The 27750-nt window shown below is 44.4% G+C and overlaps 1 protein-coding gene across 3 annotated transcripts in view; it reads left to right on the top strand.

Annotated features, from left to right (window-relative positions):
- Positions 1-27750, top strand: part of RTN3 (reticulon 3) — a 35149-nt gene that overhangs the window by 4057 nt on the left and 3342 nt on the right. The window contains exons 2-8 of one of the 3 annotated variants that reach the window (XM_034776491.1): positions 7338-7388; positions 15162-17444; positions 23667-23874; positions 25427-25565; positions 26071-26140; positions 26807-26853; positions 27213-27271. In XM_034776491.1, the coding sequence (XP_034632382.1) occupies positions 7338-7388; positions 15162-17444; positions 23667-23874; positions 25427-25565; positions 26071-26140; positions 26807-26853; positions 27213-27271 (2857 nt within the window). The remainder of the gene's footprint in view (positions 1-7337; positions 7389-15161; positions 17445-23666; positions 23875-25426; positions 25566-26070; positions 26141-26806; positions 26854-27212; positions 27272-27750) is intronic. The other 2 variants (XM_034776492.1, XM_034776493.1) reach the window with 2 other exon arrangements.

Genomic DNA, 27750 nt, shown 5'->3' with positions numbered 1-27750 from the left:
GTTACCCTTGTCCACATTTCTTTCCCTCCCCACCTTTCCCCACATAGCCTGAAGAAGATACCAGAGTACATTCAGTGTTCCAGAGAAACCCAGATACTCAGGGTTTGTGTTGAGAGCTATACAGAAGTGATGTAGCCTAATGATTAGGGCATTGAACTGGGATTCAGGAATCCTGGGTTTTATTCCCAGCTCTACCAGTGACCTGCTCTGACTTTGAGCAAAGTACCTTCCATTCCATTCCTCAGTTTTCCCTCGCATTTTGTCGATCCAGATGAAGCTTTCTGGGGCAAGGATTTTTTTTTATGCTAAGCACTATACATGGGACCCTGAGCTCATCTGGAACCTCTCCACTACTGGAATACAAATCAGAACCCCGGTTAAGGCAAATCATTGGCCCTGTTTATAGATACTTTACTTTTTGCCGTTAGGGAATCAGCTTTATAATTCTCTGGGTCTTAGAAGGCAGGGAGATTGAGGTTTGTCTTGTCACTAGCGCAGGGACTTGGGTGTAGAAAATAGTTGTTGTTTCTGAGCTCTGTCACAGAGTCACTATGACAAGACACTTCACCTTGCTGTGTCTCAATTTCCCCCATGATATTTTTGTATTTTCCTTAGGGGACGGTTTTGAGCCTTAATGAATAAAGCATGATGAATCCTTGCTTGAAAGGTGGTGTAGAGCTGCAGAATATTTACTGCAAGTAATAATAGTTTCTTTTCTTCGGTGATCAGATGTGCTAGGGGATAATGTGGGAAAACAATCCTGAGATTGAGAAATATGCAGACTTTAACCATAGACTTCTCAGCAACTTTTCACTCTGTTACTGTACTTAATTATGGAAGAGTTGACAGAAGATGTGGGCAGGCAGGTCTTTTTTGCTTTCTTTATCATACCAAACCAGATGCAGGGCTGCTGTGTATCATCAGGGTGCTGTCCTGGGCATTGTTTGGAAAGAAACCTACATAGCTAGTAGTTGGCTTTACTGCTTGTTGCATCACTGAAGTGTTTCAGAGCCTGGCAGTGTTGTGAATAGACATGTTGCACTACAGTGATATTGTAATTGCAATATTGCCAATGTAGGAACACCATAGGAGCATTTGTGGTGCTACTGAATGCAGTCTGCAGCAGTAAGCGCTGGCTGCAGGCTTATTGTGTTGCTCCTGAACCTTCATTTTCTTCTAACAATGGGAAAAAACATATCCGCTGTCCATATGAGACTTCATTGTTACCAGACAGTCACACAAATAGTCCTGTTTTGCAGCTAGAAAAATCAAAATGATGTGTGATCCTCTTAAGGAGAAAGCATGTGGGCTTTATTCCTGGATGTTTTCATGGTGTGAGCTGGGAATCAGCCTGCTCAAAGTAATGTGAAAAATTTGTAATTGTCCTTAAGCCAGTTTGTTGGCTTCAAGAAGTGGAAATCCTAGTGATATGAAGCTAGATGGAAGGGTAAGTGGATAGAGTACCTGAAATGAGAGGATGAAAACACACATGATTGTTTAAAAACAGACTCACTACTTCATTTGTGAACGGAAGGAACTTTTCGTTTATTAAAGAGGATGACAGAAGTCTTGAACTTTATTCTTTGGTGTTAAATCCAGGTGGCATGGTAGTTAGTATTGCTGCTGTATGGAAGGTCTAGATCAGGGATCGGCAACCTTTGGAACACGGCCCGCCAGGGTAAGTACCCTGGCGGGCCGGGCTGGTTTGTTTACCTGCTGCGTCCACAGGTTCGGCTGATCGCGGCTCCCCCTGGCCGCGGTTCGCCACTGCAGGCCAATAGGAGCTTACCGCGTAGCGGGCTGCGTGCCAAAGGTTGCCGATCCTTGGTCTAGATTTAACTTCTGATTTCTTGGGAGAATAGGCAGGAGTGCTTTGCTTAATTCTCCCCTTTGGATGTTCATGAAGTGGTGTAAAGGGGATCTGAAGAGAGCCCCAACCAGTCCCTGATCTCAAAATTGGCAGTTATAATGATCCAGGCTGTCCTTAAAACTCTGTCAGGGAGAAGGAGGATGCTATTGGTGGTTCTGACTTTGGTTGGCAAAACAAGTCAATCCTGTTTAATATTCTCCATTGGGAGGTGCGTGAGAGGTCAGATATTAAGAAACACTGAAACCCTTAATTATGGCAATGCTGCTGTAAGAAAACTCTACCGCTACCATAACCATGGTTCCACTAAGTGGTAAAGGCAAAGGCATCGAAACACTTCATCCAAGCACTGGTACTTAGTACCGCATTCTGTAGCCAATCTTTCACAACTGCTGTTAACTAGGGAAATCTGCATTTGTCCTAACAACAAAAGCAAGCACTTAATTAATGGAAAATCACAGGGGTGGCTTACAACAAAAGTGATCGAGGCTCCATGGTTAAGGTTGTAAAACCTTTTGGTCTAACAAGCATAGTATTTTTGAAACTTATACCATGCAGTCTGTGGTTATCAAACACTACAAATTCACTGATAAAACCTGATTTCAAGGCTTTATACAAATAGGTGGGCACAAATGGTGGTGGAGGAATCTGCAGGCCAGGAGACCCCCTTAACTTCATTGGTTGATTGCGAGAGCTAGTTAAAAAGGTTGATAAAATTGCTACATCCATGACTGAATGTTACATAGGCAGTTGGAGTAGAAATCTCCACTTGATTTGATAGAAACATAAAGTTAAAAAAAAAAAAAGGCATAAGAGGTGCCTGAAAAGTCTATTCAACTGTATCTGAATTTGTATGAAAGTGTAGTTTCTTAAGCATTATCCTTATATTAAAGGGCCCTTTTAGATGAGATTCAGAAGCTAGTCTCTTGAGTGAGTAACAAGCATTCTGTATCCTTGAAAGCTTCTCTGAGCCCCAGAAAGCTTTATTTTAAATAGCTAGTGGAGTGTGTGTTTGACTGCAACTAAATGGAAGGCTTCAGAGGTGTAGCCGCTGTTCATATTCCTCTTCCACTTCTTGCTTGGGGTTTGAACGTTGGGGAGCATCAATGTGTGGAATTAGTGTCAAGTTTGTAGCTATCCCCTCTCACCCATAGTTATTACTATTGCATGGCTTTGTAGCTCTTGATAAAAATAATATGCTTAATTTGAAGTATTTTTATCCATTATTTCAGTGTCTGATGGGACACAATGATGCAGATGCAGTTGTGACAAATAACCATTCCGTGACCTGAAATTGAACTTCTAACATAGCTCAGATCAAGTTTAACAATAACTTTATTTAATCAGAAAGAAGAACAGGAGTACTAGTGGCACCTTAGAGACTAACAAATTTATTAGAGCATAAGCTTTCGTGGACTACAGCCCACTTCTTCGGATGCATATATCCATGGTGGCACCTTAGAGACTAACAAATTTATTAGAGCATAAGCTTTCGTGGACTACAGCCCACTTCTTCAGATGCATATATCCATAGATCCATAGATAAGGAGGACTTCTGTCTCCAGGCTGTGAAACCAGCACTAATTTCTAATGAAAAATTGAATCTCAAAACACGTAAAATACCAGTGGCTGTGTGTCTGACGAATGAAGTTCTGAAGCTACAGAATGTAACTTTCTTTTAAATAATGAAACCCATCTGTTGTGACAATTCAAAGCTGCATGTTATGAATCAGAAGTCCTTTCCAACTCAGCTAGCCAAAATGGCTTTATCTAATCGATAAGTTGCCCCTCTGCTTACAGAATCCAACAGGCTGTTGCCTAGCTGGGAGTTTTAAAGTAATTGGTTTGGTTTTGTAGCAGTTAAGATCACAGGCTTATCAGCATCCACTTAAAAATTACCAGCTTGATGATGGGGGAGAAATGAAGTAGTAATATTATACATAGACCAATAAAGTGATGCCAGAGCTAATAAGAAAAGCAAATTGTATTTCAAACCAGAAAGTAAGATCTTTGACTTTGGTTTAGAGAGGCTGAAAGATGACAATCACAAGTTCTTGTTGGGAAAACAGCACCATTTTTGACTAGGTAAATAATGATCACGCTGCTTAGTTATATTGTGCTGTACTGTGTTTATACAATAAACAGTTGTATAGCTAAAATATAATGGATTTCTGTTAGATAAAAGGCAGCATCTAACCAATGGGGACCCAGAACTGTGCCGACAGTAATGCTTAGCACTCAGCACTTTATATCCAAGAATCTGAAAGCACTTCACAATAAGTTGTTTTAAGTACTATATATGAGAGAATTGAGTCACATAGGGAGTGATGTGCTCTGATGTCCTATAACAAGTGCTGAGAAACAGGGTGAGAGCTTGGGTCTCCTGGCGCACAAGAATGCTTTATTTTACTGGATCCTGCTAAGTCTCAGTATAACCACACCACTCATGGTTAATTTGCTATGCTCCACCTGTTAGATATTTCTTAGTGTATTTTAAGAATACTATTATATCTCCATTGTTAAAGCACTGGGTCTAAATCTACAGGCCTCTCATAATACCCATAGAACACATGGTCCATAGGTCACTTAATCTGTCTGAATGTGAGTGTAGCTCCCAGCATTATGTGCTCTCTAAACCAGATTTATCACCATGCCGGCAGCCTGCCCATATGGCCTCCAAACTTAATCCATTTGGCTAGACTGTCTTCACAGGTGTCCTGCTGAAGAGAGCTCACATGCTCTTTTTCACCCAATCACAGCTCCTAAATGAGAAACTTTGATCACAGCACAAACCATTCTCCGGCCCATCATTAGAGGAGAGCAGATGTCGTTGAGTTGAGCTTTATCTTCCTAGACAGCATTAAATAGTTGTTAGGCTAGCACCTAAAGCCTTCACTCAGACCAAAAACACTGAGACACTACAGTTCCAGGCTTTCTTGTGGAGTAGAGGAAGCCTTAATTAACTGGAGCATCTCTTGTTAAAACCTGTTGGTTATTCCTGATATAAAAGGGCAGGAGAGTGCAACAAGGAAATAAGTAGAAGAAGCACTAGGCCAACACTTTCACAAGTACCCAGTGGTTTTGAGTAACTCAACTTTTCTTGGGTGCCCACCTTAAGATACCATTAAAGCACCTTGATCTGAAGAGGGCAGGTGCTCCTCATTTACTGAATGAGGCTCCTTTAAAGTGTGGCAAACTGGTTAATCAAAAACTGAGATGCCCACAATTGCTAGTGACTTTTGAAAATCCTAGGCCTTAGTAAAGGGCTTGTTCAGAGATCAATATTACTAAGGTATATCTCTTCTGGATGGAGCTAATTGTTTTGTTTTGGGATGCTTTCTGGCATTTTGAGAGGTGATACAACCAGGTAGAAAATATTTGCAGTCCTTTGAAACTACAAAATCCTATAGCTATTGGCCATACTGGGTTTTTTTGGTCTGAGATGCAGGGTCTGTCGTAAAACAAGCTGAGTTTCAAACCACTAAAAATGTCAGGCTTGCAGTTGGTTTCCGAGACTTCTTTGCAAGCTTTTTACAAAGTCTGAGAAATCAAAATAAATGTTTACTTGAAGCTATTCTTATGGTTAAAGACATTAAATAGCCTCATTGGTAGAGCATCTCGGGGTTTGAAAAGCATAATGAATGCAGGCACGGGATTTGAGATGAAAGAATCTTCATAATTCTCCATTGGATCTCTGTTCAGCTATACAGACCTAGGACTGAAGAATGCAATCTGAAGCCATACAATATGCTGTTGTCAGTAGGAGACCGTGTGCAGACTCCTTATCCCAATCATGACTGATTAACAAATATAAACAGCCACTTTTGTTTATGCAAAGCAGAGATAAATAATTCTTATGTTAAAATCTGCTGTTAAGAAGGGGCCTTGTGAGTGGGGAAAAATAGACGGCTGTCAAGTTAGACTGGTAGACTCTCTTCCCATGGTGTAGACCCAGTGGAATTCTTGGCAAAACGTTTGCAACTTTGTTCCTGAAGTTCCAGAACTTGCTGTCCTTCTGTTTCCACAGGATTATAGTGGAAGGTAAATGAGTCATCTGCAGATATCTGAAGAGTTGGATAAACTGGTTCTGAGCAAACAAAAAAAAACGACAGAGGGAACACGGTCTAGTGCTTCAAGCAAGAGACTGGGAGTAAGGACTCCAGGGTTCTGTTCTCTTCTGTGCTACTGCCTTGTTATTGGACCTCAAGATTAAAGCTTTAGAGGTGGGAAACTGAGGCGGTGGCATTTGCTTGAGGTCACACAGGATGATAACAAATATAGTTGGTTCCTGGTCCCATGCTCAGTCCATTAGACCATGCTGCCTCCAGTACATGGTATATCATGTACTTGAAATGTGAAAAATAGGCTTTTGAAATTTCATATGCAGAGACTGATGTACTCATCCTGTATATGGTAAAATCAGTTAAAATTCTAAAGACTGTAGTTTCACATCCATGTGAGAGACAAAAATCCCACTGGGTTGGCTGTCTTTCTTAGAATAGAGTCCAACAACTTCCTTTCTGCTGTTGCAAGTAAAAATAAGAATAAATCCCCTTGTTTCTAGACGGTCTTAAGATAAGAACTGGTGCATAATGGGAGAGTGGTGTAATGGTGGGGTTTTGGTTTGGAGATAAAGTGCACACATTAAATGAAGTAATAGAACTTCAGTATTTCTTTTTAGGAAGCACAGAATTAAAATGTGTCTTTTGCTTTTCTTTGTATAACGTGTATCTGATTTTAATGAAGGCTGTTTTAGATACCTGTTAGGAGATGCTATGAGAATAGAAAACCATATCTAAAGAAAGTGGTCTATGTAGTTGCCAGAGGTGATTCTGTCATTGAAGTTGGATGTTTAGAATGGATCTATAGTACACTTCCCATGCAGCTTTCATTAGAGTAAACTTATTTTGTTTTGTAGTGGGGTTGGGGAGATGTGTAGTTTATAGCTCATACAAGTGCGAATCAAACTTTTAACAAGGGAAGCATCATTCAGTAACCCCACATATATTAACATGTGTTCAAGCTTTTTTGCATTGGTGTCACTTGCATTAACAGTCTATTGTGGCAGTACTGAAAACCCATTTATTAGATGGGTGTCGCTGATGCAGTTACCACCACTTCAGAAGATGTGCACTTAGTACTGAAGACACTTGCAAAACCCTAATGAATTCACACAAGCACTGACTGTCCCCTATTTCCCTCATAAAGTAACAATGGAACAGTATATTATGGAGACGTATCCTTTCTAAGCAAGTGGGGTGAAACTGACTGTTTGGCTTAATGTTCATAGTTGCTTCGTTTATTAAAAAAAAAAAAAAAAAAGGTAATGAGCTGTTGCAGAAAGGTGAGTGAATGGATCAAGATGCTCTCCTCCTCTCCCCCCCCCCCCCGGCCTTTCTGAACCTGTTGAGATTCACTGCAAAGCAGTGTGTATAATTGTCAAATTCTCATCCTGTATATTTTCTTTCAGATTCCTTTGTTTCTTCTTCTCAGCCTGTCTCTCTCTTTTCAACTTCACAAGGCAAGTCTGTCATTTTCTTGTACACTAATAAAAGAAAAATGTTGAGAAAGGCTGTAACTGGGGCATAAGGCTTTCTCTTGTCCAGAATTATCCCTTAAAAATCTATAAGTAGCTTCAAAACAGTTCACCGTATGAACCACTCAGCAGCTGTTGGCTAATGATCTGGTGCAGCCAAGCTACTCTCTTATGGCCTGGTTGCTAGTGCACAATACCTTCTTCTTGGTGTAAGAAAGATAAAGACATGCTCTTCCCCCCCTCATACAGCAGTTAGCTAGTGCGATCAACAGCAAATTGGCAAAAGGGATCTATAGCTGTGAGCCAAGAAGCACGTGCGGGATTTCCTAATGTACACAATGACCCCGAAGAAATACAGGTTTAGAAGAACAGGACAGGTTTGCTGCTGTCCATGTGGAAAGCGCCTGTGAAACTACTGATAGTCTTGTCTTTTGCTGAATTCTTTGTGGATTAGTACCACAATCCAGGGAGGCAGTCGGTTGACATGTAGGACTGGCTGCCCATAGTATGTTGTGGCTTTTCTTTTCATCCAGCTGCTGATTGAGAATTGGCATTGTAGTCTGCGCATTTCTTGGGTGCAGTCCTGCCAGCAATGCAGAGAAGGTTGGAGGGGAACACTGTGCTTTACTTGTCCTGCTAGAAGTGCATCATTATTTTGAGGGGAGGCAGCATGGTCTAGTACACTGGTTCTCAAATTTTTGTGCTGGTGACCCCTTTCACATAGCAAGCCTCCAAGTGCGACCCACCTCCCTGATAAATTAAAAACACATTCTTATATATTTAGCACCATTATAAATGCTGCAGGCAAAGCAGGGTTTGGGGTCGAGGCTGACAGCTTGCAACCTCCCCCCCCCCATGTAATAACCTTGTGACCCCCTGAGGGGTCCCAACCCCCAATTTGAGAAGTAGTAGTTAGAGAAGACAACTTGGACCGAGGCTCATAGGTTCTACCCCTACCTTTGATATATTGACTTGTCATATGGGCCTTGGGCAAGTCACTTCCCCTCCTTATTTGCTAGTTTGTGGAATTGGGATAATATCCATCAGAAAGCATTTTACAAAGATGATAGCTTATATCTGTATTAGTGGAAGGTGTATGTTGTGCTGGTAACCTGGTCAGTGGAAAAACTGTTTAGAAAATCCCAGTAAAATCCTTTCAGCTCAGAGTTAAAATAAGTGATTGTTCCTCTTTGAATAATTCTGCTTAGGCTTGGGTAGGATAATGTTTCTAAAAGCTGGGAATTGTGACCTGTTGATTAAATTGGTTGCCAACAGTGGGTCCCACCAGAACTGGTATTGGGGCTACTAGTATATGCAGTGTCTTAGTGGCATTGACCTAACAGCTGTGGAGAGAAAATAGCAAAGCCTCTCCCTATGTTTTCTCTGGTAGCCACAGTAGCTTGCTGTTGGTATGAAATTCTGATCCACCGTATAGTGATGCATCTAACAGTAAGTACAGTAATGCAAATGCATCAGTGCTTTAGCTTATGCTGTGGATTCCCTGGAGGAAATTGATACCGGTATAGTTCAGGCAGTGGTAGGAGTGGGGAATGCTGTGTTCTCTCACCATTTCACATCTCATCCCATGTCTTGTCATGAATGCAAATGATACCATCCTATACCTGTGAAGCAACCAAATATATTTTCTAAACCATATATTTAATAGGATGCTAAAGTACAGTAGCTGACAGAATAGAAAAGACTAGACAACAAATACCTTAATATGCCACCTTTTTCTAATCTGGGATGGGGAGATAAACTATTGGCCCATAGTTTGTTATATAAGGAGGAACTTAAGCTAGGAAAACTGCTTGAGGTCTGAAATGACTTAAGTTTCCATTCTATACAGTAATGGTTTTCAAACTGTGGATTGCGACCCAGTCCTGAATCGCAGAATGTAAGGTGCTGGGTCACGGCGGCTCTGGTCAGCATTACCTACCAGGCCGTTAAAAGTCCTGTCAGCGGTGCTGCCCGGCTAAGGAAGCAGCCAGCTACAAGTCCAGATCCTAGGCGTTCCAGTGCTGAGCACCAGCTCCGTACTCCCATTGGCCGGTTCCTGGCCAATGGGAGCTGGGGAGGGCGCGCGGGGGCATTGCCTGCAGGCGAAAGCCACGCAGAACCTCTTGCACACCTCTGCCTAGGAGCCAGACCTGCTGCTGGTCGCTTCCGGGGTGCCTGCCTTAGCTCCCCTGGTACACTACTGACTGGGAGCCGCCGCAGGTAAGGCCACACCCCACTTGCACACCCTGATCCGCTACCCCAGCCCTAGTCCCCCCACAAACCCGGAGCCCTCTCTTGCACCCCAAAGCCTTCATCCCCGGCCCAGAGCCCTGCCCCCCTTCTGCACCCCAATCCCCTGCCCCAGCCCTGAGTCCCCCCAAACCCGTAGCCCCCCGTGCCCCAAACCCCTTATCCCAGCCCAGAGCCCTGACCCCCCCAACCTGCCCTCCTGCCCCCAGCCCAGAGCCCCCTCCTTCACCCCAAACCCCTCCTCCCCAACCCAGAGCCCCCACCCATAACCCAAACCCCTCATCCCCAGCTGCGTTGGGTTGCGGGCATCAAACATTTTCAACTAGGTCGCCTGAAAAAAGTTTGAAAACCACTGCTCTACAGGAACAAAGCCATTCACTAAACCAAAGGCTTGTCTACACATAGATTTTGTAATGTTTAGCTGACAGTTATACCAGTACAACCCCTGGTATTTGATGCAATTATACTAGTAGAAGGATGCCCTATACCAGTAAAGCTTATTTCCTTTCCTGACTAGAAATAGGTATACCAGCAGGAAGCACCTTTATCCTGATATAAATGCCTCTGCACTTGGGGAGGGGAGGGATGTTGTAATGCCCTAACTATCCCAGCATAGTTAAAATGGTACACGTTTTCTGTAAAGACAAGGCCTAAGATAGTTATAGGCAAATTCAACTAGATCCAATCCCTTAGCAATCCGATTTCTTGAAAACCAAATGGGGCGAAAGAGTGTAATCTAGGTGTGTTCTCATGTGGATTTGACCTACATCCACCAATTCTAATTTTTCAGCCCAGACCTTTTGAAATTTAGGAAACTTCGGGTGCTGGAAACACCAGAAGTATTCAGACAAGATATGAGTGCATCAACTTAGCCCTTGTATCAGCCAGTCATTGGAGGTGCTGTTCATTTAACTTGATAAACAAAAAGTTGGGTCTATTGGAGCCACCAGAGTTACTAATTTAACCCTGATTTCATGTGCACAGTTAAACTTGACTAAATTGTTACACCTGCATATAAGAGACAACCAGAACTCCAGCGTAGAATGAAAGATTGTCATGCCTTAGTTAGAAGGTTAGGAAACTTCCAAGCTGGTCATCCTTGAAAAAGGGCTAAGGAAAAGAGCTGATTCCCGACTTACATGAATAGGATAATCTAAAGAAAAGCCTGCTATGCAGTATCAGAAATACAAATTCTTTATTTGCCTGTCTAACCAATTCACCCAGCTGGCACAGTACACTCCAAGCATCTGGAATAGGAAGTTGCAATACTGAAGAACTTTGGGGCAAGCGGTGGGAACAAAGTTGTTAGCCGGTTACAGCCTTTTAAAAAACATTTTTCTTTCTATTCTGTCTCCGTTACTAAAGTCCTTTGCAACCTAGCTTGACTGCAAAGTGTCTGCTGGCTAACTTCCTATCTTGGTGCTGTGGCTGTCAGGTGCTGATACTGCTTTGCACGTTTTTAGCTTCAATCTTAATGTCTGTTGTATTTGCTTGGATTAGAAATAACACAAATTAGTTCAGTGGCAAAAAAAAGCCTGAATATTTTTTTAAGCTAATCACTTGGTGTGTGTTTGTGTGCGTGCACGTGCTATTAAAGATTCTGAATCAAGTGTCTATCACCCTATTAAAGTGATAAGTATGTAGTGGTTGCTACACCACTTTATTAGCATGCTACAGATCTCTGATGTAAATTCATGTTTTTCCATCAGCTAACATACCGTTAGATTTTAAAGTAGCAAATTTTACTAATGAGTTTATGAAAACAAACTAAGCAAGCAGTATAGACAGCAAGATGCAGAACACTGCGGAAGGAGAATCAGATATAAGCTAACTCTGAAATCTGAAAGAGAAATGACCTCAACACTGAATTCTATCACATGGAAGAGTCCATAGCAAGTTGGTTTGACCTGTAAGTTGAGCAGGGCTCCTACAGATATCTCCCATTCTAAGGGTAGCTTTTATAGGATTTCTTAAAATGGCTTTGAACCCAAAGAGGAAGGATGGTCAGGTTAGGGAGTTTGCCTGGGACTCAGGAAACCCACATTTAATTTCCTGCTGTGCCACAGATTCCTGTGTGACCATAAGCAAGTCACCTAGGTCTAGTCTACATTAGAAAGCTAGGTTGACCTAACTACATTGCTATGGGTATGAAAAAATCACAACCCTGAGACACTTTTAGTTAACCTGACCTAAGCCCCAGTGTCAACTGTGCTAGGTCGAGGAAGAATTCTTCCATCAACCAGGCTACTTCCTTTCAGAGAGATGGATTTACTACAATGATGGAAGAACCTCTTCCATCCCTGTAGTTAAGTGTTTACATTACAGTGTTTTTGCTGTGCCCTCAGTAGCGTTTCTAGTGTAAACATACACTTAGTTTCTCTAGGCTTCAATTTCCCCTCTGTACAATGAAGATAAGAACATTTCCCCTACCTCACAAAGGGGTGTGAAGATAAATATATTCAATATTGTGAAGTGCTCATATTAAAGTGTCGAGAGGGCAATTTAGTACCTTTGACCTGTTTTTTGACTTCATAAATGAGGAAACCTGTTGTGGGATTCTTGCATCTTCCTCTGAAGCATCTGGACACTTGGAGATTGGATACTGATCTAGATAGGACTCAGATCTGGTCCAGTTTGACAGTCCTGTGGCTATAAGAACAGAGGAGTTGCATACCAGATCAGTATTCCCTAAGTGTATGCTTGCCATTGCAGTTAAACAGATACTAACAATTTTTCATATTTCCATAGAGAAGCTGGGTAGAGATGTCTTGATCCTCCATTTTAAAATGAAAAAGCAAAAGGAGACAGTTTTTTAAAAGGCAGCTTTTCATGCCACCTTAATGCATCATGAATGAATAGGGACAGAGCCTCATTTGAGCTCAATGCAAACTGGATGAAATTCTCTGACCTGTGATACTCAGGAGGTCAGACTTTATGATCTAATGTTCCCTTCTGGCCTTACTCTGTGAATTTTTTCCTTCAGTCTCTTATCCCTCAAGCCATAAGAAACATCTGAGTGTTTTCCCCCTAGAAACTAAAAGATCACTCTCTCCAAGTTGCCTGACTTGAATATGGATTTTGTAGTGTGATTCTAGTTTCTTTCTTTGTGCATATTCTGATTTGGAAAATACAAGTCAATCACCTATAGGAGGCCTGTGTTTCAGATGAACCTTTTAATTGTAAACCCTTGTTTTTGGTGAAATGTACCTTTATAGATCCATTAAAACAGTGCCTTTGAACCAATGGTCAGCAGACCCCCTGGAGGTCCATGGACTTATGCCTAAGATTTCCAAAGGAGTCCACACCTCCACTTAAAATTTTTTAGTGGTCTGCAAATGAAAAAAGGTTAAAAACCATTACATTAGAACAATGGTTCTCAACAGATTTAAACGTGTTACATGGTCTGCAGGTTGAGAACCACAGCACCCACCCCGCAAACTCCCCTCCCCCCTGTTCTTTTAACCCTCCATTGATGGGGATTCCAAAACCTCCCTTTGAAATCATGGGAAGCTGTGTTTCCTATTGGCCATTTAAGCACATAAGAGTGGCCATTCTGGGTCAGACCAAAGTCCGTCTAGCTCAGTGTCCTGTCTTCTGACAGTGGTCAGTGCCAGGTGCCCCAGAGGGCTAAAAGTTAACTTTCCATACAAAACCTTTCCCTTTTAGGATGCTAGTAATATTTTCATATAATAGTAGCAAGACCCGTCAATATCTGCTTGTTGCACAGAGCCCGCACAGCAGACAGGCTGTATCCAAATATGTTACTTCATTTGCAGTCCTGCTTGTAATGTTAACCCTATATTGGAGACTAACTTTCATGTGTGAAGCTGTATATTGCCTGAAGTGTGATTGTGGAGCTGTGTAAAGCATACTTGCATCACATTTGACATTCACAACATCCTGACAGATCTTCCTGGACAAGCTAGAAATATAGGTAGTGTGCTTAAAAAAAAAAATCTACATTTTTGCATCTTTCAGCAGAGAGGGAGGTGGATATAAGTGAAAATTTTCCAGACTCAACAGATCATACAACAGATAGTAGAAATTAATGTTATCTGGGTATAAGCTAAACTATTAAAATAAATTGGCCATTTATTTTTCTAAACCCCTTCTTTGAAGTGTTGTGTTGGGAAGCCTGTTGTGGTGGTGGTTGGAAGGAAGTCGGTTTCATCACAGGTGTCCTCTTCGCATGTAGGTTAAGACAGATCTCAAGGGTTTATTCCTTGTTACATCTGTGTTCAATATGAAACAGCAACATGTTTTAATGTAAATAACTTAATCAGGAAGTGGACAGCATTCCGTGTGAAATCCTAATGGCTCTGCATTGAGCAGCTTTCTTCTATGATGGGCTTTTCGAAGCTCAACTTAGCATACAGCACATATTTTCCCAGGCACTTGTTCTGATTCATCTTGTATGAAGTTGTTCAGAAGCTGATCAACATGGCTGAATCACTCAGGAACAGCAGCCATATAGACCTAAATTATGCCAGAGGTGCACTCGCTCCCACCTGCAACGGGATTGGCCTCACCTTTGCTTCTTTCACAATTGTAATTCCGTTTGGAGGGAGTGTTTCCCCAATGACTCTACACCACATGTAGCCCAGACTAGTTCCCTTGGCAGTGCAATCAGAGAAACTGCTCTGAGCAAATCTGCAATAACACTGGGTGAAGCTTTTCTCATAGCACATCAAAGCTCAAGGAGATTTGAGTGGTGATGGTGGGACACACACACCCTATAAACTCCCGCACTTCAGACTGTGAGGGCTGTAGACGAGACACCACCTGATGATGTTATAACCAGACTGCCTTTCTAGACACTATTGGAATGGGACTGCCATCCCAGCTCTGCAGGGTATGTTGCCACTAACGTTCTTGCCCCCCTGCTGCAAGAACAGGGCAGAACCCTACCCACATGCTTGAGTGGAGCAAGGGAGGACTAGTTGCCTTCCACTCCACATAGAAAGCGAACTAGAACTCACTCTTTCCATATACTGAGGTGAATAGTTCGGAGGCAATAGCTATAGCATTGACACTAGAGTGCAAGTGTCCTGATGCTTTCAGGTTTTTTTCAGGAGTCACTTTAATTTGGGTGATGGTGAATTTAGGCTCTTCTTGGAACTGTTTGTTTTGCAATCCCATCAGTGCCTTAAGTAGCACGCAGCGAAGTTCACACTTATTTTGTATTGCTTTTGTTAACCCTCTCCGCATGCCTAAGTTCCTCCACAGCTGCTTTGCGTACTTAATTTTGCAGGCCTTAACACTCCCCTTCATGTGCTATGAAATCACAGCTATAAACTGGCAGCTTGGAAAGTATTGGTGTAGATTGCAACCTCTTGTGTAAAGTGGCTTCCCTGTCCTACGACTGGCAGTTCCATGCATGTTTGCCAAGGCTGGTGTCTCGGGTCTTGTCTTTTTTCCTCTAGATCCCAAGATAGCATGTTGCCTGCTTGACTTTTAACTTGTAACTGCACTCTGTGAATCTCTCCCTCTCTCAAATCCTGGCCTCAGAGGGGACTGCTTCTCTCTCTGATAAGGCAGCTTCAGGGATTCTGGGATCTGAAAATCAAACCCCTGGCTTGACAGCTTGGGCAGACAGCAGCAGAGAAATAGACAGCAAGCCCCCTCCCTCAAATGACGTGAAAGAACTGGTGGTTGCTGTAGACAGCAAAAGAATGGATAGCTTCCGTGGGCCAAGTGCTGATTCTGGAATAGAGGCAACATCCATTGGGTCCCCTGGGTCGGAAGGCTCCCCATTTTCTATTGGAGCAGAACCTCATTCCTACAGCCCAGTGATTTCGACTAGTTCCCCAGAACAAACATATGTGAGGGGCACCATTATCTGCCTGTCAGAAGATGGTAAGGCTGAACAAAGCAGACTGAAAGACCAAGATTTTATGGACCAAAACAAGAGAGTCACTACAGGCAGTGAATCCAGATTTACTTTCCTGACTGACCAGAAGCAAGATGCTGAGCAACCTCTGAGCAAAGGTGTCTATTCGCAGTCTTCCACTCCATCTGGTGGGGAGACTGCTCTAGAAAAAGACTCTCCCGAATCGCCATTCGAGGTGATTATCGACAAAGCAGCATTTGATAAAGAGTACAAGGATTCATTAATTAGCAACTCCAGCGATCTCAGTAGCAACTGGGTGATGCACAGTGAGAGAGAGCTTCTTACGGATATCCCAGAAGACCGTGTCTGTGAGTTCCAGGTGAAACCTCGCAGCGGGAGCAGCATTCCAGCAGGACCCGGGCTATCACGCCAGTCTTCAGGTACAACAGCTGCATTGGAAGAAGTGTCCAAGTGTGTACGCGAGATGCACAGCTTCACGAATGAGCTGTTGAACTGGGACTTGATTCCTAAAGTAGAGCATTCTGAAAAGATTGCTGAAACCTCAGACCTACCTGCAGTGCCCTCCAAAGAGTTTGGCGGCACTCCTACGCAGCCAGCAGGCAACAGGACAGAAGCATGCAAAGCACCCTCGCCTCATCCTGTTACTGTCAGTGTCCAGCAGAAAGACCGAGCATATACAGACTTAGCATCGCCTCGATTTGAGAAACATGTTCCTCTGGACAAAGAAGCTGTTAAAATGAAGAATGCTTCACCTACTGCAGTTGAACTGAAGGCTGATGGGAGCTGGCCAAGTTCTGGCCTGGCTGAAATCACAGATGCAGACAGCTCTGGCGAATCTGATGACACAGTGATAGAGGATGTGCCCGTAGATCTGGCCTATGGAAACAAGAAGCTTGTCCTTCAACCCACAGATAGCGGCGTGGCACCAGTGGAGAAGCTGACCTTCGCTCCAGTTACTGCTGGCAAAACAAGAGACTGGATAACTGCAGATAATGAAGAGGCACCTAACAAGCTGCACAAACACAGCAGAGAGGGTCAGTTGCCCTCTCAGACACCAGAAGATAATCAGGGATTCACTGATGACTTTGAAACTATAGAAGCGCATCCAGATGTTGGAGGGAGTCCAGTTGCTGAAGCAAAATATCCCAAGTCATCCACTCTGGATTTGACGTCTATAAATATGCAGCATTCAGGCCACTGGGATCCAGGTCTCCTTGGGAAACCACTCAAGGCTGGTGAAATTCTCAGCATTTCTCCAACAGCAGCTCCACTGAAGGATCTTAAAAACATGCCGAACGAGAGAGTCCCCCTCTCTCTGCCCTTGGGTAATTTGAAAGAACAAGATCATCCAGATGCCTTAAGTGGGGAGAACGAGGCGGATTTCATGCGGGAATGCTTGAAGTCCAAGGGTAATGACTCTCTGGAGGACCTGACAGACACCTTCTCAGAGGCTGAAACTGCAGCTCTAAAAACCACTGCTCCAGGAAGAGCTCCTCATAAAGATGAGGTAAATAGGTCAGATGTGAAAGTGGATGGTGATTATGCTGTGCAAAGCATCACTGATGACAAGGGCAACTTCCAGAAACCTTTGTTCTCTCAAAGATCTCCCACGGTAGCTCAAGACTTTGAGCAGGAGCAGCTGACAATTAAGGCCCTCAAAGAACTAGGTGGAAAACTGGATGACGAGCAGACTCCAACACAAAGTAAAATCTCCCTGCCGGGAGGGGGAAGAAAAGCACAGGACCATGACCCCTCAGCAGCTCAGAAATCTCCCTTGGAGAAAAGACCTCTCTGCATCCATCAGCAAACAGATATGAAGCCCGCCCCTGCCACAGCTCACATTAGTACTGATGGTGAAATCCCCAAAGAAGCTGTCTGGGATAGTGTGGCTGGATCTCCAGTAGAACATGCCCTAGTGAGGCTACTGACTGGGTTTTCAGGTAAACGTTTTATATTGGAAATACAATACCAGTCTCTTGTCCTTATTTGCTTGTCAGACACTCACCTTGTTAATACCCTTAGGCCTGGCCTACACTAGGAGGGGGGGATCGATCTAAGATACGCAACTTCAGCTACGAGAATAGCGTAGCTGAAGTCAACGTATCTTAGATCAACTTAGAATCACTTACTTCACGTCCTTGCGGCGCGGGATCGACAGCCGCCCCTTCCCGTTGACTCCATTTCTGCCTCTCGCTGTGGTGGAGTTCCGGAGTCGACGGCAGAGCGATCGGGGATCGAGATGCGATAAATCGATCCCCGATAGATCGATCACTACCCGCTGATCTGGTGGGTAGTGTAGACGTACCCTTAGAAATCTAGGTTTACAAAGGAAACCAGCCAACTTGCATTATGGGTATAAGAGCACATCTTGGGTTCTGGGTGGTTCTAATCATATTTTCCTCCTTCCTTGAGAACTTTTCTTCATTAATGTCCATGTGCTTTCTACCATTCTCCAAACAGGGCTGTTTGCTTGCTGAAGTCCGTCTGTCTGTCTTGTAGTTGTAAATTATTTGAAAACGTGCATTATAGTGAGAGACTCAAGCAGCTCTATCTGTTTAGTTTAACAAAGCAAAGATTAAGCGGTGACTTGATCAGTCTACAAAGAGAACAGAATAGAATAGAGGGCCTTTCAGTTGAGCAGACAAAGGTCTGACCAGTTCTAATGGCTGGAAGCTGATGTTAGACAAATTCAGCCTGGAAATAAGTTGCAAATCGTGAACAGTGAGGAATTAACCATTGGAACAATTTACCAAGGGCTATGGTGGATTCTCCATCACTGGCAATTTTTTAAATCCACATTGGATGTTTTTCTGAAAGGTTTGAATCAGAGTAAATAGGAATTAATTCAGGGCAGCCCTGTGGGCCTGTGTTTATACAGGAGATCAGACTAGATCCCAGTGTTCCCTTCTGGCTCTGTAATCTGAATCTACTGCTACCCATTTCTGTATTTTCTAAATGCCTTCCATGTAAAAAAAATAATAGCAATGTCCCAAGTGGATTCCCTGGAGTCTTGGGGTCAGAACTCTGCTTGGGGAATAATTTGGGGCATAGAAGGTTGGGAATAAAAGACCCACCGATGTCCATTCCACTAGTACTTCTATGTTAATCCAGATTACCTACAAATCAGCTGGCCCGCTAGAATAGCAAATACTCAGGGCCACAAACAGTTCTTTTAATAACATGAAGCCCCTGAGGCTTTTGCATCATGTGGTTCATTTTCGAAATGTCTGCAAACACAAGCACTGATTATTTTGTAAGAGGTTATTGTGAAAATTTCTTTACAGAAGATAAAGGCTTGGTTTGGCAGGGAAGTATGTATTGGAAAGAGGCCTGAATAAAAACTCTGTTCACACTTCCAGTGTGGTTATGCTGGGAAGATGAATTTCAATCTGGTTTTCAAAGCTCCCCATCTAGTGTATGGACATAAAATAACAAGGGTATTGGGAAGAAGTTCATGCACAGATTATAGCTGGGTTCAGTTAGCGTCCATTCAAGTGAATGGAACGGCACTGGTGACACCAGTAACATTTCCATTAATGCGAGGGGCCATAGTCTGTCCTGATCAGTTGTTGAACTGCACTGAATGAAATCGCTTCTGTCTTTGGAGCATCAGTGTGACCAGCCCCTGTTTTGGTGTTCAGATACTGGCTGAATGCAAGGAACAATTAAACGCTGGAAAGCCGAGAGCGTGGTTGAGTCGGCTGGAGGTGGGGCCCAGAATGTGTAATCTTCCTTTAGTCATGTTTTCAAAAAAATTAAGATACCATGTGTCTTTCTTCTTTGAGATTCAATGGAAGCAGCCCTGGGAGAGGATAGTATGAGTTGGGAAAGGGTGTAACCACCAAGGACAGTTCAGTTATTTGGGAGGATAACTGAGAGAAATGGGGTGATCTGTAGGTTCCAAGGGAAGCAGTGGAAGACGCATTGCTTGGACTGGGCATTAGACAATACATGGTAATGAGCAATTCTATATCCTGCACTGCCTGGGAGATGAGACCCTTCCATATCCAGTTCCTGTGAATCTCTTAAATCTTCTATTCAGCCCACAGAGGGGTATATTTCCATAGGAACTGTAGATAAGACTGCCAGTGCAGTAGTGTTCATACAAGAATACATCTCAGTGGGGTTTTAAATGACCTGAGTGATTTGCATCCCATCATTGATCTTACATTCACAAATGCAAGGTCATGAATCCCTCAGTTCTCTAGGGAAGTGAGGAAAGCTTAAGTAACAGATGAAAGCCAAGTGGAAGTTGAGTTTAGTTTGACAAACCTACTCACCTGAGGTGTGGGCAGCAAACAAAAAGATGCTGTTGTGTGAAAATTAGACCACACTTCACCCATAGGCATTGCTTTCATCAAGTGAAGCCAGCCTTCATAAAAGTGAGGTATTATGCATTGTGTTGAGGCATAAAAATCCAGGCACCTCATATGGCTGTTGTGCTGAGAGCTTTATCCTTGGATACTGGGCTAAAAGCATGTTTGAGAGACGCTTGGATTCTAATTCCAGCATAAGAAAGATGACCTAGGAATTGCTAACCAAAATTCTCTGTGGTGAGAATGTGTCCCAGGCAGTTACATCCCCTCGGTGTATTTCTTCCTGCCTGTTCTATGGGAGGCTGGCTTTGTTCTCCTTTAGTCTAATACCGTGCAGACAAACTGTGGTTTTTGGCTTTCACTCTCTCCAGCAATTTGGCTAGCAGACGTGATTCCCTTCTGCATTGTTACATGTGAGATTGACAGCCAGGCATCTCTTCATGGATAAACTATTTTTCTACAGGTCAGGAGAGAGCGACCCATTTGAAAAGGGCTTTTTATAAATTTATCTTTGGCCCGTTGCCAGGCTCCTTCGTAGCACAGAGAGCGCCTCTCCCGTCTCTCACAGTAACAGCCTTGTGCTGCTTTGTAAATGGCTCCTCTGTCCTCTTCTGAGGGCTCTGGATCTGGCTGGGGATGAATTGTAAAGAACGAAGCGGACTCCATTAACCTAGTTTGGTTCCTGTGCAGTGTAGGAGTTTAATGCGAGTGGAGAGGGCTGTGTTTTGAACCAAAGGGGGTTGAAGCATCTGCTTTCACAACCTGAGCAGTTGGTCCTGTGCTCACAGTGCATGTAGCGTCCTTACTGCATGCTAAAGGAATCCAGGCGCCTAATATGGCTCCTCCCTTCCAACCCACCGCTTTCATATTTTGCTTGGCTGCAAGAATCCAAGCTAGAATACTGTATACACATGAAGGTGCAGCTGATTCCAGCCTATGATCCTCAGACCAGCAGGAGGCTGGGAATTGTAAACAGGCAGGCAAAGATAGAGCAATTAGATGGAACCAAAGTCTGTTAGAGATTCTGGAATGTTTCCTTAACCTCTGATCTGAGTTACTGCACTTCCCATGTTCATCAAAATTCATCCATCAGCCCTGTCTCTCTTTCCTTAATGCTTGCACAAGATAAATATAAAATCGCTAATTCTCCAGCAGCCTGTGATCTGCCTTCAACAGCATTATAATTCAAACGTAGAGATCTTAGATTGTTCTCACTTCCTCTCCTACCACACTTCCCTTCTGGCTGTTCTGACAGTTACTGAAAACCAATTATGCCAAGCTGCTGGTGCAGAAACTGCCTGGGAGAGGAACTTGAGAAAATGGACATCCTTTATGCTTCTCCAAAACAACCAGACGGCTAGCTCTCTGCTCAGTTTCAATCTGAAGATGGCCAGAAGGGAGAGTTTGAGGTTTTTTTTTTTTTGGTTTGTTTTTTAACCACAATGCCCCCACACACTACGCTGCTGGGTCTGTTTTTAAATAAGCTGCCACACTAGTGGGGTTCATCTCTGGATATTTAAACAAAACAAAAAACTTTCCCTCTCAAAGTTGCGGCTTCACCAAACCCTTAAACCAGGGGTAGGCAACCTATGGCACGCGTGCCGAAGGCAGCACGCGAGCTGATTTTCAGTGGCACTCATACTGCCCGGGTCCTGCCACCGGTCCGGGGGCTCTGCATTTTAATTTAATTTTTAAGTGAAGCTTCTTAAACATTTTAAAAACCTTATTTGCTTTTCATACAACAATAGTTATATATTAGAGACTTATAGAAAGAGACCTTCTAAAAACGTTAAGATGTATGACTGGCACGCAAAACCTTACATTAGAGTGAATAAATGAAGACTTGGCACACCACTTCTGAAAGGTTGCCGACCCCTGCCTTAAACGTATCTAAAGCAGCCATGAAAAACATGGGATAAACCCTGGAAATTCCTCCTTTTCTTTTTGTTCTGCCTGGAGGAGACCTGAATAGTTTTCTTGCAGAGTTTGAGCTGGGAGCATGGACAAGTGCCAGTGTTACTGGGCGTGGTGCTGGTTGACTGGCTGCCCAATTCTCTTCTCCCTACCAACCCCCCTACCCCAACTCCCCCCAGCAGCCTGTCACTAATAGAATAAACGGCAGGGGGAAACCGGTTGGGAACTGCTGCAAATCCTTCAGCTTGGTGTTGCCATTAATGACAATGGCGCCCTCTTCTAGCGGAAGCAGCATACTGCAGGCAAAGCAATTAATACCCAAAGCATGCACCTCCTATCAGGAGACATTATTTACAAGGGCTGGAAAAACAAAGCCCCTCTAATCTAGGGGCTACACAAAGGGATCTGCCTTATTCTGAACGGAGATTAAACTCTGGGCATGGACCAGGTTCCCCAATTGCAGTTTTAAACAGCTGTTAAAGAAGTTAGCTTATTTGTAGAGTAGAGCTTTAGAGAGCAATTTGTGGTGTGGAAGTTAGTCCAAAGATAGTTGCAGATGATGCTGTTGTATTGTAAGTAGGACATGTCACCCATGTTATCAGTACTTCGATACCACAGCAGTGGGCGCTGTGAAAGCACCACAGACCCAGCAGTAGATTTGGTGACAGGTAGGGGCTGATGTACCCAGCCACCACACACTGGTGTGGGAAGCTATGAGAAGGCTGCCTGGGGTGTGATTTAACCTGGTGTATCAGCTTTGGGGAAAGACAAATGTTACTTATCTTCAGTCCCTCTCGGGTAAACGTACAAGGGCTGCACTGAAAATGAGACCCATGGGGGCGGTAGTGTAATAAGTGGACTGTGATGACTTCATCCTAGCTAATAGACATTTTGAAGCTACTGCAGTTGTGTTTCCAGTCTCTGGAGTTCGGCTCACTCAATTCTGCCCAGTGTGTCGCTTTTGCTAAGACTTGCTCAGCACTAAACAGGCTCCTCTCGTTTTACAGTTAGTGAGTGTCCTTGACTGCTAGCCTTCCTCCATTCAGGTGACTCCCTCCATCATATTTCTTGGTGCATCACTGCGTGGCCTTGCTCTTTAACCCTCCAGCAAAATCAGAATTCTGTGTTGCAATATCCCAACCATTCCTAGGCCTTTGGGGCACAGGGCTGACTTCTTGGCACATTCAGGCTTCGAAGGAATGGGATGTGATGGAAGGGAGAGGCCCTTACTCAAACACAAATCTGCAATGATAAAGGCAATGCTCTCCATGCAAACTTACATGCTGTTTTTAAAGACTTGATTTTAAGCTGTCACTGTGACTGACAAGCAGGTATTTCCCTGCTCAGACTGTCTTTCATGACCACTTACTCTGGACAGTCCCACTTCTCTGACAGGGTAACATTGCCTAGCAGGAGCAGAGGATGGGAGGTTACCAATTGTGCTGTTGATATTGCAGAGTGACTTCACACAAACTGCTTAACATTGCTGCTTCCTGGAGTGTGAAGCAAGGCTCATACTTGCCTCTCTTCAGTGGGGCCGAGAGTTTGAAAGCTAAGAGAATTCTGCCTTGGGTTTGTTGCCTCTTGTCTGGCTTTGAGTCCATCCCCTGTGTTCTGTGAGATATGTTGTATGGAGACTGATTACCTGGTGCTAAAGAAACACTAGTTAGAAAGGATTTTCCCTTTTGGTTTCATTAAAGAAGTATACAGCTGCTTAATGTTACATATCTGCAAATGCGTTTGTGACTATGATTGGGCCTCTGGACCTGTTATCCATAGTGTATAGTGCAAGGGAACCTATGCTATAGGCCAATAAAGCTACATCTGAGTGACGATTAACAAGGGCCTGTACTGGATCCCGCACTGTCCAACACTCTCCACTTCTGTTACCGCCTCCGTAACTTCCTCTTGTTTTGTCCCTTTCCTTGGCAGTGCACGATCTGATCTTCTGGCGGGATGTGAAGAAGACAGGCTTTGTCTTTGGCACGTCACTGATCATGCTACTCTCTCTGGCTGCCTTCAGCGTCATCAGCGTGGTTTCTTACCTCATCCTGGCGCTGCTGTCAGTCACTATCAGCTTTAGAGTCTACAAGTCTGTCATCCAAGCCGTACAGAAGTCTGAAGAGGGACATCCATTCAAGTGAGCCAATCCTTTGTTCTTATAGGTGTAGCCATTGGATAGCCCCTACAGTTACATAGCTAACTGGAATGACGTGCCCTGAGCTCTTCAGCATGTGGTAGCACTGGTATAGTGGAAATAGGAGCAAGATGGGTCACACAATATCATGTTCCCTTCCCCTCTTCTGGTTAATCTGTGTCCTGTGCCAGGAGAGCGACTGCCCTGCAGTTCATGAGCTAGGTACCGTCCCACCCCACTGGAACCATTGCCCAGAATGGAGCGACTTTGTGATACTAGCTGTCAGTGCCCCCTGCTGGAGTAAGAGCTTCTAGCAGCATCCTGGTTGTTATACACACAGCAAGCTTTGTGGGGCAACAAAACTACTTAAACATAAACTTGTTGGGGCAGGGACTGCCTCGTATTGTGTATGTATAGTGGGGTCGCAATCCTGACTTGTAGTCCCTTGTGGCTACCATAATCAGGCAAATGGTTTAGGGCTTATCTAAACCTGAAAATTAATCTGAAATAAAATCGGATGTGAATTTGAAGCAGATTAGGAACAGTTAATTTGGAATTTTGGAAGTGGATTAAGATAATTTGGAGTAAAGTGCTTTTATTCCAGAATAAGAGCATCCATGCAGGTAGCTAATCAGGAGTAGTTCCCCATGTAGACAAGCCCTTACTTTGCCAGTGGTTGCAGCAGAGAAGATTCCCAAAGTAATTGGTGGAACCTGTGGCTTTAGAACCCGAACAGTGATGATATCCATACTATCCATCTTACATCATCGTGGTACTTAGAAGCTCCGGCCAGGCTGGGCCCCATTCTGCTAGGTGCTGTACAAACATTAAATGACTACCCTTGCCGCAGAGTTGACAGTTTGTGATCTCCTCTCTCAAAAACACCTCTCAACATCAATATTCATGTCAAGTCCACAGTGAAGGGGTCAGTGCATAAACACTGCAAATGTCCGCATCCTCCAGGGAAGAACTAACTGGATCGGAGCCACACAATTCTGAAGATTTCCCATACTGGGATGTTCTTCCACACTAATCCTGCTGATGCCACTTCAAATGCAGCAGGTGCTTCCAAAGCAAGTGTAAATGTGTTTGAAGACCTCTTCTTCCCTCAGTTATCACTCAGGATGGTGCTGTCCCAGTTCCCCACCACTGCCCTTTCTCCCACCCTATCTGGTTCTTGTAGTAAGTGTAACGGGTTTGAACTTCCAGGGTCAAATCCCAAATAATTTCCCCTCTCCTCCTGGCCGTGGGGCCTGCTCAGTGTTGTTCTCTGCTCCTAGTGGAAGGCATTGGAAGGATCCAGTCCATTGGGGCTTCTTACCTTTAGTCCTCCCTGAGTAACAATGCCCCGAACATATCATCTGTGGGGTCTAAACTTGGGATCTCCGAATCTAAAAGGATGAGGCTCTACTGCCTGAGCTAAAGGATTCATTAGACCATAAGCAATAGCACACTCCTCTACCTCTGTGCATGGTTTGGCCCCGAGGGCGGGGGGAGAGTCATACTATTAGTAGAGGGATGTCTCTCATTGGGTGCAACTCTCTTGTTCTTCCAGAGCCTACCTGGACCTCGATATCACGCTCTCTTCAGAGGCCTTCCACAACTACGTAAATGATGCAATGGTGCATGTCAACCGAGCTCTCAAACTCATCATCCGCCTCTTCCTGGTGGAGGACCTGGTGGATTCCCTGAAGGTTGGTGGGGGGATTCCCTGGTGGCAGGGGGTATTGTTGGGCAGTGACTCTTCAGGAGGGAAGCCTGGCTCTGGTGATATCTGCCTTGGGGAATCTTCCTTATTGCTCTGCAGCCCGAGCTAAATTCTGGGCAGATCTGAAGCGGGAAAATAGTGGCACAAACAGATAAACCAGAGATCAATGGGACAGGCCATTGCCTGAGGAAGATAGTTGGTGAAATAACATTAGAAATTTGTATTACAGCGCCAAGGAGCCCCAGTCATGGGCCAGGCTTTGTGCTGGGTGCTGTACACACACAACAGACATTCCCTGCCCCAAAGACTTTAGAATCTAAGTGTTGTTGTGACCTTTCTAATAAAACAAAACTCAATACCAAGGTGCCCAGATCAGCATACAGTGACTGGTGCGCTAACATGGCGCCGATCTAGCCTGCATGGAAGCAGGTCAGTGCTGCTGAGCAGCATGGCTGTGTCCCGTTAACAGAACTGCACTGTTCCCTTTCCAGCTGGCAGTTGTCATGTGGCTGATGACGTACGTCGGGGCTGTGTTCAATGGGATCACCCTCCTCATTCTTGGTAAGAGAGCGGCCTCAGTTCAAGAAGGCAATGGGCCTCTGTGAGGTGGGGGCGTTTCCTGGTCTATCTAGCAACCTATTCCTTTCATTGTCAGTCAAGGAGCCCATCCAGTGTAGATTAACGTGGACCTCAAAGACTAGGCTTTGGGAGCCATTTCATCAGCTTCTAGTTTGTCCGTCCCTAACCAACGAACCTCTGTTTAACCCCTTAGTTCTCTTACGGGAAGGGACTAGCAGTTAGGAAACCAGGGTTCTACTCTGAGCACCCCATAGCATTTACTAATGGGTATTAAGGAGCCAAAAGGATGGCCAAGTGGTTAGCACACTAGGTTGGAACCTAGGAGACCCAGATTCAATTCCCTGCTCTGGCACAGATATCCTGTGTGACCTTGGGCAAGTCACTTGGTCTCTCTGTGCCTGTTACTCAGTTGTAAAATGGGGATAACAGCACCGCCCTGCCTCCGGGGTGCTGGGAGGATAGCTCTGTTAGAGATTGTGAGGGGCTGAAGTAAAGAGGGCATAGATAGAGCCCTGTCCTGATGCTGACTGTATTGCAGTAATTCTCTGAAAGCAACAGGGCTGCTCCTTACACAAGGCAGTACGTTTCCATGGGCAGCCAGAGTACAAAGAGCTATTGTCTTCCCAGTGACCTGTCTGTCTCTTGCAGGAGAATTGCTGATTTTCGGTATTCCAGTTGTCTATGAGAAATATAAGGTGAGTCATCACAGTCTCCCAGCACACGCGTCGTTTAGCAGCTTGTTTAGCTACTGGATCCTCCTCCAAACACTGTAAAAATACCCTGCAATAGACTTTGTCAGAATCCCATGTGCTGCATGTGAATTTAAGGCAGTGGCTTCGTCAGAGGAGAAATGCAGAAATATCTGGAGTCTCCATGGTCCTAGCTAAAGTTTGCCTATGCTAAGTTGGTAGCTACGTTACAGAGGTCAGGTTGGTCGTGATGGCCCTATCTGGCCTTAAAAGGTAAACTGAGGCAGCCATTCAGGGAAGCACTACTGCTGTCTGTTGGATACACTTCCCCTTACAGCTGTCCTAACCCGTTGGTTCTTCCGTAGACGCAGATCGATCACTACGTTGGAATCATCCGGGACCAGACTAAGTCGATTATTGCAAAGTGAGTCCACTCAGCACTTCTCTAAAAACCCCACTATCAAAATAGCACCTTCCCTGTCACCTGAGAGCCAGGAGTCCCAGGCAGAGGACGACTCCTCTCCTGAGGATTGGACCTTCTGTCTGTACAGCTGCCAGCATAGTGGGGCTTCTAGGTGCAGCAGTACCGACTCAATCTGAACTGGACTTAGCTGTTGTGAATGAGCCATGACTGAGAGGCATTGCTAGTAGGGGTTGGGGTGCACCTGATCTGCTGACTTCATATGGACCATGCAAGTTCATTGTCTCTTCAAACTGCTCTTGGCTAGTAAGGCTTCCTTGGAGGCAAGTAGCGCAGACCTATCACGGAGGGGAGAGGCGCCCCTCTCGCCAGCCCCAGTGCGGACCTGCCCTGGACTTGCCGTGGCTGGGGGAGAGGATCAGCTCCCCAGGCCCCATCGGCGCCATTGGTGAGAGGAGCCCCTCTCTTGGCCCAGCCCAACT

This window comes from Trachemys scripta, chromosome 7 (assembly GCF_013100865.1).
Source record: "Trachemys scripta elegans isolate TJP31775 chromosome 7, CAS_Tse_1.0, whole genome shotgun sequence".
Taxonomy (NCBI): Eukaryota; Metazoa; Chordata; order Testudines; family Emydidae; genus Trachemys; species Trachemys scripta.
The sequence above is the reverse complement of the archived record's forward strand: the minus strand, read 5'-3'. Positions and strand labels throughout refer to the sequence as shown.